Below are 14,312 nucleotides of genomic sequence, written 5' to 3' on the forward strand. Positions count from 1 at the left end.
AGCAAAACAATTTTCACTTTTTTAAGAAGTTTCACAAGTAATTACAAATAAATAACAAATAAAAACGTAATTTTGAAGTAGAAACATTTTTTTTTACATTTTTTCATAAACTTAAAATCATCCATTTACTTAAATAATCGTATAATATGTGTGTGTGTGTGTGTGTGTGTGTGTGTATGTATACACACACACCTCTATATCTTTACATAACATTTTCAAAACTAAACTGAAGTGAACTAGAGTAGTACTTTGGTTCTAAAGTATAAAAACTAATAAAAAATAGTGCTGACAGTAAATGTAATGTGTAACTCAACAATATAATAACACTAGCAATAAACTGAATAAGTGCCACAAAGGATTATTATGGACCATAAAGCACTTTAACATCATCATGCAATTCACTATTAGACAAGTCTGCAGGGCAATGTCATAATTTCATTCTTTATTGATTATTATTAAAAATAATTGGGTACACATGCACTGAAAATCCCCAAAAAGTGAAATACTATACAGGGTTCTACCATTGTCCTTAACACACCATACTGAGAGTGATAGTGATACCTCCATTGCTGTTGTGATGTGGCAATTCATTCCTTGAAGATCAATTAGATAAAAACATGAAAAAGTTAAAAGACACTAAATAAAAAACTTTGAATGGAAACCAACTGAAATGCAGCCAATTCCTCTTTTGAAAAGACCTGAATACATGTGCTTTGAGTGAAAATACGTAACAGAATGCAGGAATGATTTTAAGACAATTCACCTTAAACACCACCATACAGAAATATGAGCATGGAGAGATAAGAGCTGATGTGTCAATATGAAGACAAATCAGCTTAGTTAACTATCTTTAAGGATTCCTACAATTGAGGAACAAGAATAGGTTTTCAATTTTCAAAGTGCTCAGTTGAATTACTTCCAAAGAATTCCAGAGAAGGGCAAACCACTCGAAAAAACACTATTATAGCCTTATCACGATCCACTACCATGGTGAGAAACAGAATTAGACTTGAGGACTTGAAGTGTCTTACAAGAGAAAAGGGGAAATATTTGAGGCTTTAGAGAATCATGACAGGACCATCAACAATTTAGACCATCAAAGAAATGAAATCATTGTTTAAGCTTTGACTTGACAGTCTATTTAAAGTATTGGAAATATCTTAACACAATGATTACAGTAAGGGGGCATGCCTGTAAAGAGCTGTTACCCATTAAACACACAAACACACACAAAACTGACAGACCACAAGCCTTCCTTTTAAGAAGCTCACCAACCACTCCAAAAACGATGAACAAAGACAGCAAGGCAGAAACTGAAATGTAGGAAAACAGTAATAGCCCTCCACTGGTGACAAAGTAGAATTCAGTACATAAAAGTCATGCTAATGTAATATTTCAGGGATGCATTTTTCAGTAATGAAACCCAAGTGTTGTGTTTTTAGACTTTGAACATGACGAGGCCAACAATAAGTCATTAGACAAACCACCACGTCCACTCCATAGAAAGGCCAACTGTGAACCGTATGTATACCGTTTGTATTATATATAAACAACACCAATTGAATTATTTACATGACTATTTTTCTTGATCAAGTACTCATTAAGATGCCCCAACCACATTCATTGTTGTATTCACACTAAATATATTTAAAACAGTCATCTGCACATACACACAAGTGTGAAAGTGGCAGCAAATGAACTGACCACGTCTACAATTAATCACTTTTAAAGCCATCCTAAAATTTACTGTTTGTTGGAAGCCAAGGAGAGAAAATAACTGGGAAAATTTAAAATAAAATGGAGTGTAGATCCTCACTAAGAAGACGATAACCAATTAAAAATAAAAGTCCAGAAAAAAAGGTTTAAATAATAATTAAAAAAAAAAAACGTTATTGCCAAAATCACTGGCAATAAGACCATGTAATTTTTTGTTTTTAAAGGGGGAAAAATACCAGTTGCATGTGAACATGTTTTTGCCTATATAACATGTAATCAGACATTAGTCTACTAAGACAAATTATATTAAGCAAGATGAAATGAACTTATACATTTTCAATGACACAAACAGGCCCACGAATTCAAATCCAATGGATCCTATTGCCAATATTACTTAATGGACACAGGAGTCCTGAAGTCACTTTTCTTTTGTTTCTTGCTGGTCAGTGACTGTGTCCCAGGCTTCACTGGTTTTTACTTCATTAACAGTGCTAGCAAGGCAGGCAATGTACACTGACAGTCATGTTTTTCCATTTTTCTATACATCTCAAGTTCCACGTATAGACTCCATTCCAACTTTGTTTATAGATTGAGAACTTAAAAAATGTGTCAATATTGAGAATTCAAAATGTAACCATCATTGGTAATTGGATTTTTATCAAAATGTTAATGTGATTCTTTTTTGCTGCCTTGCAAACACTGGAATTTCCTTCAAAAAACATCTATAACACGATCCAAAACAGCTGCCTCTATACTTAACAGATATGCATGTAAATGAAACTTGTAATATTATGCTCAATCCACAAAACTGTATAAAACTCTTTCCGATATAAATTGAGATGCACAATTTCCAGAGAATTTCAGTTTTCTGAAACAACAGCATATACATCCTTCGCAAAATTGGATATCAATTGAATGAGAAAAAAACTTGAATTCTTCTCATTCATGTTTTTTTTTCTAAAAGCCCAATATCTCATTTAATCTCTCTTGCACCTCCTGTTTTCACAGAGAGCCGGCAAAATTAAGTGAGAGCAAAATGATCAGCATATCTTATGTTAAAAAATAATTTGTGCAGTCTGGCATAAGCCCATGCAAAACGATGGGAATGTGTCCTGATAGTGAGACAGCAGCGGAAATGTGTAACCGTGAGGTGGAGTGCACGGGTGTTACGATGAAACATCATATCTGACGGGGTTGTGGGTGACGTGGCTCCCATGTTTACTGGTTAATGTGTAAAACCACACAGTGCTGATCGCTCCAATATAATGCACCACATTGCAGAGAACAGCTGACTTTATAACGGTGCCAACATGCACACTTAAATGCTATTGAATGACAATCCTCCCCTCCACCTTCCTTTGAGGTACACAGCTGAAAGCACACACAATCACTCATTCATTTCACAGATGAGATCCACAGCTACTGTCTACCTACAGTTGTAAATTCAGTAGTACTATCCAAAGTAAGGCATTCTTTTGACATCTACCAGTATTAGGAGTTGGTTCAGATTGTGCAAATGTTTAAAGCAACCGAAAATAAAACATACATCAATACTGTAAACATCTGAGGTGCTCGAACTCGAATGCAGTCCTATTCGACATTTGTTAATCCTATGTGGAGTCAGGTTCCTTCTGTCTCTTTGGCAGTAGTGGTTTCTTCAGGCCAATGAAAGCATTTACAATGCACTGTTGTGCAAACAAGTCTGTTTTTTTTCTTTCTCGCTGCTGGTAATACTGTTTTAACTTATACTCAGCTGAGCAAATCCCATGAGTTTAACGTCGTCTGGAATTTCAGAGCTGTCCACTCCCGATGCCTAAATGGAAGACAGATAAACACAGAGCCAAATATAAAACAACACCTTTAGTGAGTTAACTGACAGCTGCATCACAATCTAATGACTTACCAACTTGAAAGTGACATTTTTGTGGGTTTGTGGATCATCGACGATTTTCTGCAAATTGGCTGCAACTAAAAAAATGAATGCAAGTTATTTTCAGCTTTTGTCTTTTTGGTGTGGGGCAGCAATTTTATTTTTATCTTGACAAACTCACCAATGACTAAGTCTCTCCCATCCACCAGCCCTGCAGACACAAGCTCCTGAGACACTCCATCAGCTGTGTCTGGATATAGAAGACCATAAGTTATACAATTTGACAACTTGCGTGATTAGAAATGAGCAAGAAACTGAGAGATATTTAGTGCACAAACCTCTCCCAGGCATGAACTCAAATCTGATATCGTTCAGCTCTTTCTTTGTATTCCTGTAGTGAAAGTAAATCAATAAAAAAAAAAAAGTCTTTGATTTTTTAAAACGTTTCACATGACTTTTTTTTTATTGTAGAACTAACCTGTTATTTTAGGGTTTTTTTTATATACTGATACTGTTATTTTTTATATTTTTAATTTTAGTGATTCTGTTATGTGCTTTTATTTTTTATTAGTTTGATTTTTTATATTTTAATTAAGCTTTTTAATTTGATTTTATTTAAATTTTAGTAATTATTTAATCGTTTCAGTAATTCCACAGTTAGTTGCTTAGGAAGTGTTTCAAATTTTTGTGTAAATGTTCCATATAATATTCAAGTTTCATATGATTTCAGCTCTATTTCAATTCATGAAAAGATTTTTTCGTTTTGTTTTAGTTAACAATAACAACACTGTAAAGGCCTTTCTTTCATTCCTGCACCAATGTGCATCATTCTTAAAACCTTTCTAATTTTGAGTGATAAATGAAAAGAAAAAGAGTAATTATATCAGTTTCACACAAAAATTTTACTTTGAAGTTACTGGGATAAGTGCTTGCATTTTTACACAATGTAAAAAGAAATGATGAACCAACACCACCCTGTTGGAAAAAATGCAAGTGTCCTCAACAGCATGGTTAACTCTAACCTACCAGAGCTATTTGGTAATAAAAAATAATTCTAATGAAAAATACCTTAATCTTAGAACCAGACTGATGGGGGTTTTGCCTGAGTCTTGCCCTGTCGTAGCAGGTCCACCAGCCTGCAGGGATACAATTTTAAGATCTAAAGTCAAACTTACGTTATGAACCAAGTCCACTTGTCTGGTCATTCTCACTGCTGACACTGTTGTCACACATGTGACTCAAAGCAGAGCTAACCTGGGAGCCTGGAGAAGACGCTGATATCGTGGCAGTGTCATCTGCAGCATGTGGCACTTCAGCTGCTGGCTGCAGGAAGCTTGGTGAATCCGCTGGAAAGATCTTTGAAAGAGGCAGAAACAAGATTTCCTTGAGAATGGCTTAGAGGTAACTCAAAAAGTAGGGAATTGAACTAAACTCTCACCTCTGCATTCTGCACAGCCTCGTCCTTTACTCTTGGTGACTAAAAAAAAGACAATTCAAAAGACTTGCTTTATTCAAATCCACAGGCTAAAATAAAGCAGACTTTGATAACGTTGCAGCAGATGAGTGTGTACCCGTAAAGCGGCCACTGCAGCCTTTCCTTCCTCACTCTCCACGTCCAGCTCATCATCACTCCATTCCCACTCTCCATCTTCAGTCTTGTGCAGTCGACCGCTGGAGCCTGGAACCCTTCGCACCTGTGTACACACACAACAAAATGCTTGAGGCCCAAGGACTAAAATGATGGTGTTATATTTATCAGTTAATTTCTCACCCACCTTCCTTGATCTCTCTCCTATGGTTGGCGCCCTGTCCAGCAATTTTTCTTTCAAGTATTCATTGTTCTGTAAAGAAGTTGTGAGGAATAAAATTCAAGTTTCAAGCCAGAAAATTAGTTCTAAATATACTCTCAATTTTTATTACTATATATTATGAATAATTTAGCAAATGTTCTATTTTGGTTAAAACTGTGAAATCAGGTTATACTATTCTAAAAATACATTTGAGAGAGACAGCATCCTCTGTGGGTCGTAATGTAGCACTGCAGTGGCATACAGGCCTCTCTGTTTACGCACAGACTACAGTGCTACTGAGCCGCTAGGAATGAAAGTCTGCTGAGGCAGCACTGTGTTTGTTACAATATGGGCTGAATCCCATGAGCAGGAAATGGCCTTTTGAAACTCTAATCCTGAGCATTTGTTACAGTAAACCAGCCAGGCTGGACCAGTGGCTGGAAACGTTTAGGTGACAACGACTGTAGCCAAACTAAATAATTTTGCCTACTGGAAGCAGCAATTACATAAAACAGACCACACATTTATGCACTTAGATTACCAGTAAATGAATAAAAAGGTCCCCTCTCTTGTCATTTCCTGTACTATACAAAATCGGGTTAAAGTATCTCACCTTGGCTTTTGTGAAGAACTTGTGTTTTAAGAGTTCAGCAGCTGTAGGACTGTTGAAAAAACATTGACAATTGATAATATGACCAAAAACGGTTGGTCTTGATAAAATCAAGAGAACTTCAGGGAAAAACATGCACTACCGTTTTTCTGGATCCTTCTGGAGGCACAAGAAGATCATCTTCCGAAAAGATTTGCCATATTTTTTAACCATCTCTTTATCTGTAACTCCAGTCTCTAGACAAGGAGGGTCATTCTGCAGGGTTAACATGAGAACCTAAACCAAAAAAGGTGAGTAAATAAGAAATCAAGAAAGACCAAGACAAATCATTACGGTGGACAAAGGAAAAATCTAAAACATTAAAGGTGCTGTATGTTAGTTTTTGACTCTACTAAAGCATAAAAATACCATAATATGTTTGCAGATTCTTCTATGAAAATGTGCGTCCTGGGCCGGAATATCAGTCTTTGTTTTGGTTTGTGAAACACGCCCACTGACAGTTTACCCAATGGTATTTCAGTGACCCAGGTTTAGAGCTTAGATTCTCTGCCCGAGCCCGAGCTTGGGCTCGACCCGACCCGCGGGCCGGGCTGATATTTCCTGCCACCGTCCTCGGGCCGGGTCGGGTCGGGCCCTTGATAAAGCACGTCACGTGTCATGCGCAGCGTCTCGTCCACTCGCAGTCTCGCATGCGTGACGCATCACACCTGCTGTGCGTGCTGTACTATTCAGTAGAATAAGTGCAACATGGAGCTTGAAGAAGCAAAGAAAAAAATTAAAACAGGAGAATTAACTTTGAGCAAGTTTGGAGGAAAATCGGAGGTATGGAAACATTTTAAACTAGTCGTGGGGAGTGACAACATATGTGTTGGCTTTGTCTCGTGCATTAAATGTGGCACATATACACACATATATATATATATATATATATATATATATATATATATATATATATATACACACACATATATATATACACACACATATATATATATATATATATATATACACACACATATATATATACACACACATATATATATACACACACATATATATATACACACACATATATATATACACACACATATATATATATACACACACATATATATATATATATATATATAACTGCGCAGTAGCCTAAATGATCTAGCACAGCAGCACCTGCGGTAAAAATAAAATTAAAAAAAATCTGGCGCCGCCCCTGGTTATAACGTGTGTACACACACAACAAAATGCTTAAGGGCCAAGGACTAAAATGATGGTGTTATATTTATCAGTTAATTAACCGTTATAACCGCCCCTGGTTATAACGGCCCACATATTAAAAATGGTCGGGTTTAAATCGGGCTCGGGCTCATAATTACAGTGAACGTGTCGGGCCGGGCTCGGACACAACGTGCTCGGGCTCGGGTAGGGTCGTGCTTGATTTGTTGGGCCCGATCTAAGCTCTACCCAGGTTGCCAGTTGGTGGAAACACAGAGTATTTGATTTAATTCATAATAAAGTGCGCTTGTTACTGTTGTTGTCATCAATCTGGCAACCTGTGCGTCAAATCTGAGGAGGAGGGGCTGGGTGAAAAAAACCCCTCTCCAATATTTTGAATTTGGACTGCAACACCTAGTTCATCCACTCGGTGTCAAGCACCTTTAAGCAACCAGAGGCTTCTGAATTATTGCAGAAAATTATTCTTCTCACACATTTTGTTCATCAAGACACATTTTTTATGAATTTGGAAGCCTAAATACAAATCGGCAGAAGTAAAAAGTTAAAGTTAGGCTATAAACAAACAACAACAGAGTTGCATAACCTCAACATCAGCACCACTAAGCTTTTAACAAATCTTTTTAACTTCATTTTAAAATATACAAGCTGCAATGTTTGAGTTAAAATAGAGTGCAAGAGCAGAAGTAGAAAATCAACAAGGTTGCAAAAGAGGACTAGTGAGTAGAGAGTTTGACTCCTAACCCTAGGGTTGTGGGTTCGAGTCTCGGGCTGGCAATACCATGACTTAGGTTCCCTTGAGCAAGGCACCAAACCCCCAACTGCTCCCTGGGCGCCGCAGCATAAATGGCTGCCCACTGCTCCGGGTGTGTGTTCACGGTGTGTGTGTGTGTTCACTGCTGTGTGTGTGAACTTTGGATGGGTTAAATGCAGAGCACGAATTCTGAGTATGGGTCACCATACTTGGATCTAATGCACTTCACTTCATAACTTTTCCTGTTTAGTGTGATGAGGTCTAATGTCCTAATGTTAGCAACCACCTTTTTCAACACACATAAAAACTTCAAAAACAGTGACTGAGGTATTACTGATGTATTATATGTAATAGAATACAACATGAATTTAAGCATGTATTAACCACCAATCAATCATTTAACCAAAACCCATTAAAAAAAAGTCTCTTGACTTCATGCCAATGGAAACGAAAGTGTAAAATGCCAACTTAATTCCAGATTTTACGATTCATCACTCCTTTGGCAGGTTTCATAGCAGACACTCCATGAACTGAACACAAACAGTGACTTGCTGCTTACCTTCATTGGAGGATATTTGTGATATGGAGCAGCCCCAGTTGCAAGCTCAATAGCTGTAATCCCGAAACTCCAGATATCAGCTTTGAAATCATAACCCCTAACCTGTCATTGAACAAACACATTAGCATTCAGTTTCCAAAATATATGAAAGGCAATGTAGGAACAGGTGGGACAACACTAACCTGCTCCATCACCTCGGGCGCCATCCAGCATGGAGTTCCTACAAACGTCTTCCTCACTTTGTTTCTAGTCATGTCTCCACCAGTTGCTAAAAAGGCACTAACACCAAAGTCTTCGGGGAGGAAAAGCAGATGACAAAGCTATCAATCATCTAACCCATGTTGTTTATTATATGCTTTTGGTGCAAAGCACCACCTATAATCAAATCAAAACCTTCCTAGTCCAGAAAACGAGCATCTAGAGGACATTCCCAGGCTTTGAAAGCAAACAGAATTATATTGCCTTTTTCCTGTTTGCTTTAACAAAATAACTTTTTTCCCTCCAAGTATAACATTCGGCAAAAAGTTACATAAACACTAAGGAAATCAAATATTACATTTTAAATAAGAATATTCGACATTTCTAGATAACATTTTACATTTGAGATGATAAAAAAAAAAAACTGTATATTGAAACCCTATTACTTACTACTTAGCCAATTACTTGTCAATAATCGGAAGACAAAAATAATGCATTGACAGTGAAACTCCACCTGCAATTTGAACAGAGCCATCTTCTCCTAAAAGAATATTTCCAGCCTTCACATCCCTTAACAGAGTAAAAGCACAGGTCAGTGTATTGCTCAGTGACTCAAAGTTAGGAATGGAAAAGGAAGCACCCATAAATGTAATAAAAGACACCAAACCATTCATATACCTGTGAATCTGACCGTTTTTGTGCAGATAATCAAGACCTTCAAGCACCTCTTTTAGTATGCTGGCAATGCTGGTCTCATCCATGACACCCGATTTGTGCTCCCCTCTGGAAATGATGTACTTAATAAAATCAAGAACTGAGCCTGAAACCGATATGAAGTGATAGGATATTGCATTATGTAGCACTTTGTTTTCAAAAGCTCAATAACTTTAGTTTATTCAAGACCAGCTTTTAAACTGACTGACCACCACTGAGCAACTTCATGACCAGCCAAAGCTCATCCTTGACCACAAAAGAGGTGTAATAAGACACAATATTTGGGTGATGGCACTGGCTCATTGCCTGGATCTCTTTCTAAAAATATAAAAATGAAAATGTTAGGAAGCAGTAAACTTTTAAAAATAAACAGAGGTTTCTGAAAGGCAATTATGGTAAGTAATCACAAACAAAAGATCCCATTCAGATCGCTATGAGTGCTTAACCACATCCTTCTGGGAGAAATTACTTTAAGATGCTGCCATTCATGAGTTTTATGCTACAGAACTGAAAGAGAAAAGACCCTAGACTTGCAGTGAATAGAAATCTTTAAACACAAATATACATCAAACTAAATTAATTGAATTAAACCTATTCTACATCATAAAAAAACACAAGTGTAGATAGCTAGTCTGGTCTCAAAGGTCATTCGAACTGACAGTTTAATCACAAACCAGAAAGTCTTTCCTTGTGTCTGTGCCAGTTTAATCCTTCTCTGATTGACAGACATGTGGCTGCCTTGCACATGACCCGAGTTACATCATGACCCTGCCATTTGGCAAAAAGGTCATTAACTGAGGTGAATGGGTCAGATGTACATTGTATAATTTCTAATGAAACTGAAATATTGACAATATTAATGCCTACAGACAATGAAATTGTATTGGTAGTAGGGCTGGGATAAACGATTATTTTTTAAACGATTAATCTAGCGATTTTTTTTTTTTTTTTTTTCAGACCGATTCGATTTCGATTATCTCCCCATTAATTGACTACTAACAATTTATACATGTTGATTTACATATCTGAATGAAAAAAAACATGAATTCCTTAACATTGCAATATATGTTTATTGCTCTTAAAATTACAAAATAAAAGACTGACTTAAGAATGCATTACTTTGCACTTGTATAGAGATAGCATTCAATAAAACCTTGAAGCCTTGAAAACACATATCACCCAAAATACTTGTTTAGAGCAATTAAAAGAATACAGTAACCAATGTAAACTTGAGGGCTTTAAGCGAATACAGATAGTGTTTTTCCAAAAAAAAAAAAAAAAATTTAACAGTGGGAGCCAGCAGCCTGTCATGTAGAAAAAAAAAATCTCAGAATGCTCCACGTGAAACTTTGGTGTTTCGCCCTTTTTCTATCGTGTTTAATGATTTTGATTAATATGCACAAGGGAGAGCGAGAGAGAGAGAGAGAGAGAGAGAGCGAGAGCGAGAGCGAGCAAGACAGCACTCGTGTAGTTTGAAGACTGTGAGTGCGCGAGCGCGCGTGAAACTTTGGTGTTTCGCCCTTTTTCTATCGTGTTTAATGATTTTGATTAATATGCACAAGGGAGAGAGAGAGCAAGAAGCGCTCGTGTTGTTTGAAGACTGTGAGTGCGCGCGCACAGCCGGGGCTCTCTCTCGTACGCGCCCTGTCACTGTCACTCACCGATCAAATAAGGCTTTTACAGCCGCCAAAAAAAAAAGATCAATGCAGAAAAACCCCTGGATTGGTTATATAACGTTGGACAGAATGTTGATCCGGCCATCGCGTATATTCAGCGCACATAAGGTAAACGTTTTGCAAACGTTTTTTAGAGAAATAAAAACAGGTCGACGAATTGATGCGCATTTTTTGCGTCGACGTCATCGATGACCTCGATGCGTTGTCCCAGCCCTAATTGGTAGATTTAGTTTGCAGAATAACTTAAATTATTAAATTACCAAAAGGTTTAACTAATCTGTTTTTGTTTAAAGAACATTTGCATAATGCACAGATTTATAATTTGAAATATTTAAATCTCACATGCTGTAATTGCAGAAAAAATTCATTTTAGTCTGAAGCACATTTAATTATAATAAAACAATATAAAAGTAAACTAGCATCCATAAATAACCTGTTTAAACCGAGCCATCCTAATCAAATACCTTTATGTGGTGTGTCTAATTTTATGAGCAGTAAACAGACATTACCAGAAGCTCATCCATGCTAGTCTGGCATTTCTCAAGATTGATGCGTTTAATGGCCACCTTCTCTTTCCTGGGTTTGCAATATGCAGCCTGGACCACAGCTGTTGCTCCACTCCCTATACAACAGCAAAAAAAGATACAACATTTGTGTTTTTTTTTTTTTTTTTTAAATCACTGATTTTGTAATACAAGCAAAAATCTGCATTTGAAATAATGTACTAAGAATATATTAGAGATGACTGATGCAGAGAATCATAGTATCTACAATCCAAAGATGAAATAGGTGTGTTTTTAAGAATTTTTTTGTATTTTTACCTTTTCTCTCTTTCTTTCTGATAATTTTGGTTGTAATAGCATACATTTAGCCAGAAGTGTACACATTGATAATAATAATAATAATAAAATGGCTTAGCATTTAGTATTTGGAAAACAAACAATGTATCTTTCTTTTTCATTAAAACACTGATGTCATCATGTAAACAAACGGTCAAATTAAAGAGCATTCATCGGATGTTGGAAAACCTGTAAATTTTTGTTTTTCTATATAATATTTAATGACACTGCTTTTTCTTTGTACTTTAAGGTGCTCTGTGTAACATTTTTAGTATGACACATGAAAGTTAAACAATATCATGGAATGTTAATTATATGGTACCCCTAATGCTAATTCATATGGATGAATTAGATGTAAAAATGGAGTTATGTTTTGATATGCATTCATTTCAGATTATACTACACTTCCTTGTATTTGTTTCTCTTTCCTTCAGCTTAATGACAACTTCCCAAATGCAAGCTGAAACCCCAAATGCAAATGTCCCAGGACAATCGAATCAGCTCTTGTTATGCGTTTAGAAGTTAACTAGCTAACTTAGTTAAAGTGTTCTTGTAATACGTCAAACTTTCATCTAAAGAACCGCCTATCTGCATAAACATTATATGAAGCATCTTGTCACCTAACTAGCCAGCAAGAAGTTGTCAACTAATGGCTTAACCACCAAGCCATATGTGATATATAAATCAAGATGAAATCCATAAATCAATAAGTAAATCAGCCATTGTCCGCAAAGCATTACAGTCTCTGCTGGCATGTCGGGTGGCTAGTTAGCATGGCTAACACAGAATAAACATCTTACAGTCGCGATGACTCGATTACTGATGGAGATGTGAAACAACACAGACCATCTGGGCCCCAGAGATCATGACACAGATGTCTTAATCTCCGTTCTGCTATCACTGATGTGATTTGGATGCTGATGTGTGATGGTTTAGCTCACCGATCACCTCCTGTAGCTCATAGTCATCCTTGTCGATAGACCAGGTTTGAGAGCTCGGGTCCTCGGACATGACTGCAGTCAGATCGCGTCACACGCACGCGAGCAATAGAAAAGGGACGATCGGGATTTTAGGCTTGATGTACTTATGCTGATCTTGCCGACTGCTATCAGTCTCAACAACCAAACTTTGCCTACAGAGATGGTGACCCCGCCTCGGGCGGAAAACGGTCTTCCTCGTGGTAAAATCTTGGAGGCGACCTAAATTATGCCACGTTACGCCACCTACCGGTTATGACGCAGAGTCAGCGGGGAGAACAGCTCCTCAGTCACTCCGTCCATATTAAACATGTTATACTGTTATACTTCACATGAGTTCTTGTAACAATTGTAGCATATATATATACAGAGATGTTATGAATAAAGATGAATTTTAGATGTTTTTTTCTTATTTTACTCCCACCAGATGTCACTAACCTGGCTTCAAAAATTGGATTTCAAAGGCATTGACTCTATTTCAACATGAAATACGGCATTTATTGAAAAGTAATCTATATAAATATATATATATATTTTAAATGTTTATTTTCAGTGAGAAGAAATTGATCAAAATAATTGCATAAATATTAATTAGTTTTGTGAAATCATACAAAACGAAAAATAAAAATATTACTGAACAAAAATATATTGCATTGATTCTACTGGGGTGAAAAAAAGTTACATTTTAGGTATCTGGTCATTTTTGACCATGAAGATCACAAGTGAGACTGCCAAATGAGGAGCATGACAACAACACTATAATGCTAAAACAACATTCAACATTCTCTTTATCCAGTTCTATGCAAAGCAATGTGAACTAGAAATACAGTGCCCATTTTCCAAACGCATCTAGAAGTTACTAGAACCTTTTTTTTAAATCAGTTAATACAGAAATTTGAGTTTAAATTACACACAGTAAATCGCTAGTAGCCTAATTACATTTATTAAATTAATAAATCTGATTTCATTAACCAAAAAGTAAAGAAAGTTGTAGTTACAGGTGACCTGAGTGAACTAAACGTCTAGTTTCTTTAAAAGACATATTTTAAAAAAAATCCTCTGTCAAAACTTTGCTATACCCCATGCAATATTTGACATACACAACCTCTTCCAAAATTCATTAAATGATTATATTCTGGTGATCAGTTTATATAATAAATAAAAATTATTTTGTTTGTGTGACAAAGACTGCAAAACTCAAAAGATAGACTCCCACTACTAAAAATCACATAAGAAACAGTGCACACTAGGGAGCTTAAATCCAAATTTATAGCTACACTGCCACCTACTGGATTTATTTCAAATTAAATCATTTCTGACCCATTGATTGAGGCTGGGAGGGACTCCACTGTGCTGTGGTATCTAGCTCCAAGATGTTAGCA

General features: G+C 36.5%; 1 protein-coding gene across 1 annotated transcript; it reads right to left on the bottom strand.

Moving 5' to 3' along the window:
• Window positions 1-1,242: 1,242 nt before the first annotated feature.
• Window positions 1,243-13,158, bottom strand: LOC132096553 (serine/threonine-protein kinase OSR1-like). The gene is made up of 18 exons (XM_059501986.1): window positions 12,895-13,158; window positions 11,624-11,736; window positions 9,648-9,756; window positions 9,403-9,544; window positions 9,239-9,294; window positions 8,709-8,818; window positions 8,527-8,628; window positions 6,129-6,262; window positions 5,990-6,038; window positions 5,362-5,427; window positions 5,158-5,280; window positions 5,025-5,063; window positions 4,841-4,942; window positions 4,655-4,722; window positions 3,925-3,977; window positions 3,768-3,836; window positions 3,620-3,684; window positions 1,243-3,529 (listed from the first exon to the last, which is right to left on the bottom strand). The coding sequence occupies exons 1-18, from the start codon at window positions 12,962-12,964 to the stop codon at window positions 3,455-3,457; spliced, it is 1,545 nt and encodes a 514-aa protein (XP_059357969.1). The 5' UTR covers window positions 12,965-13,158; the 3' UTR covers window positions 1,243-3,454.
• Between the last annotated feature and the right edge of the window lie 1,154 nt (window positions 13,159-14,312).

Source organism: Carassius carassius, chromosome 20 (genome assembly GCF_963082965.1).
Source record: "Carassius carassius chromosome 20, fCarCar2.1, whole genome shotgun sequence".
NCBI classification, from domain to species: Eukaryota; Metazoa; Chordata; class Actinopteri; order Cypriniformes; family Cyprinidae; genus Carassius; species Carassius carassius.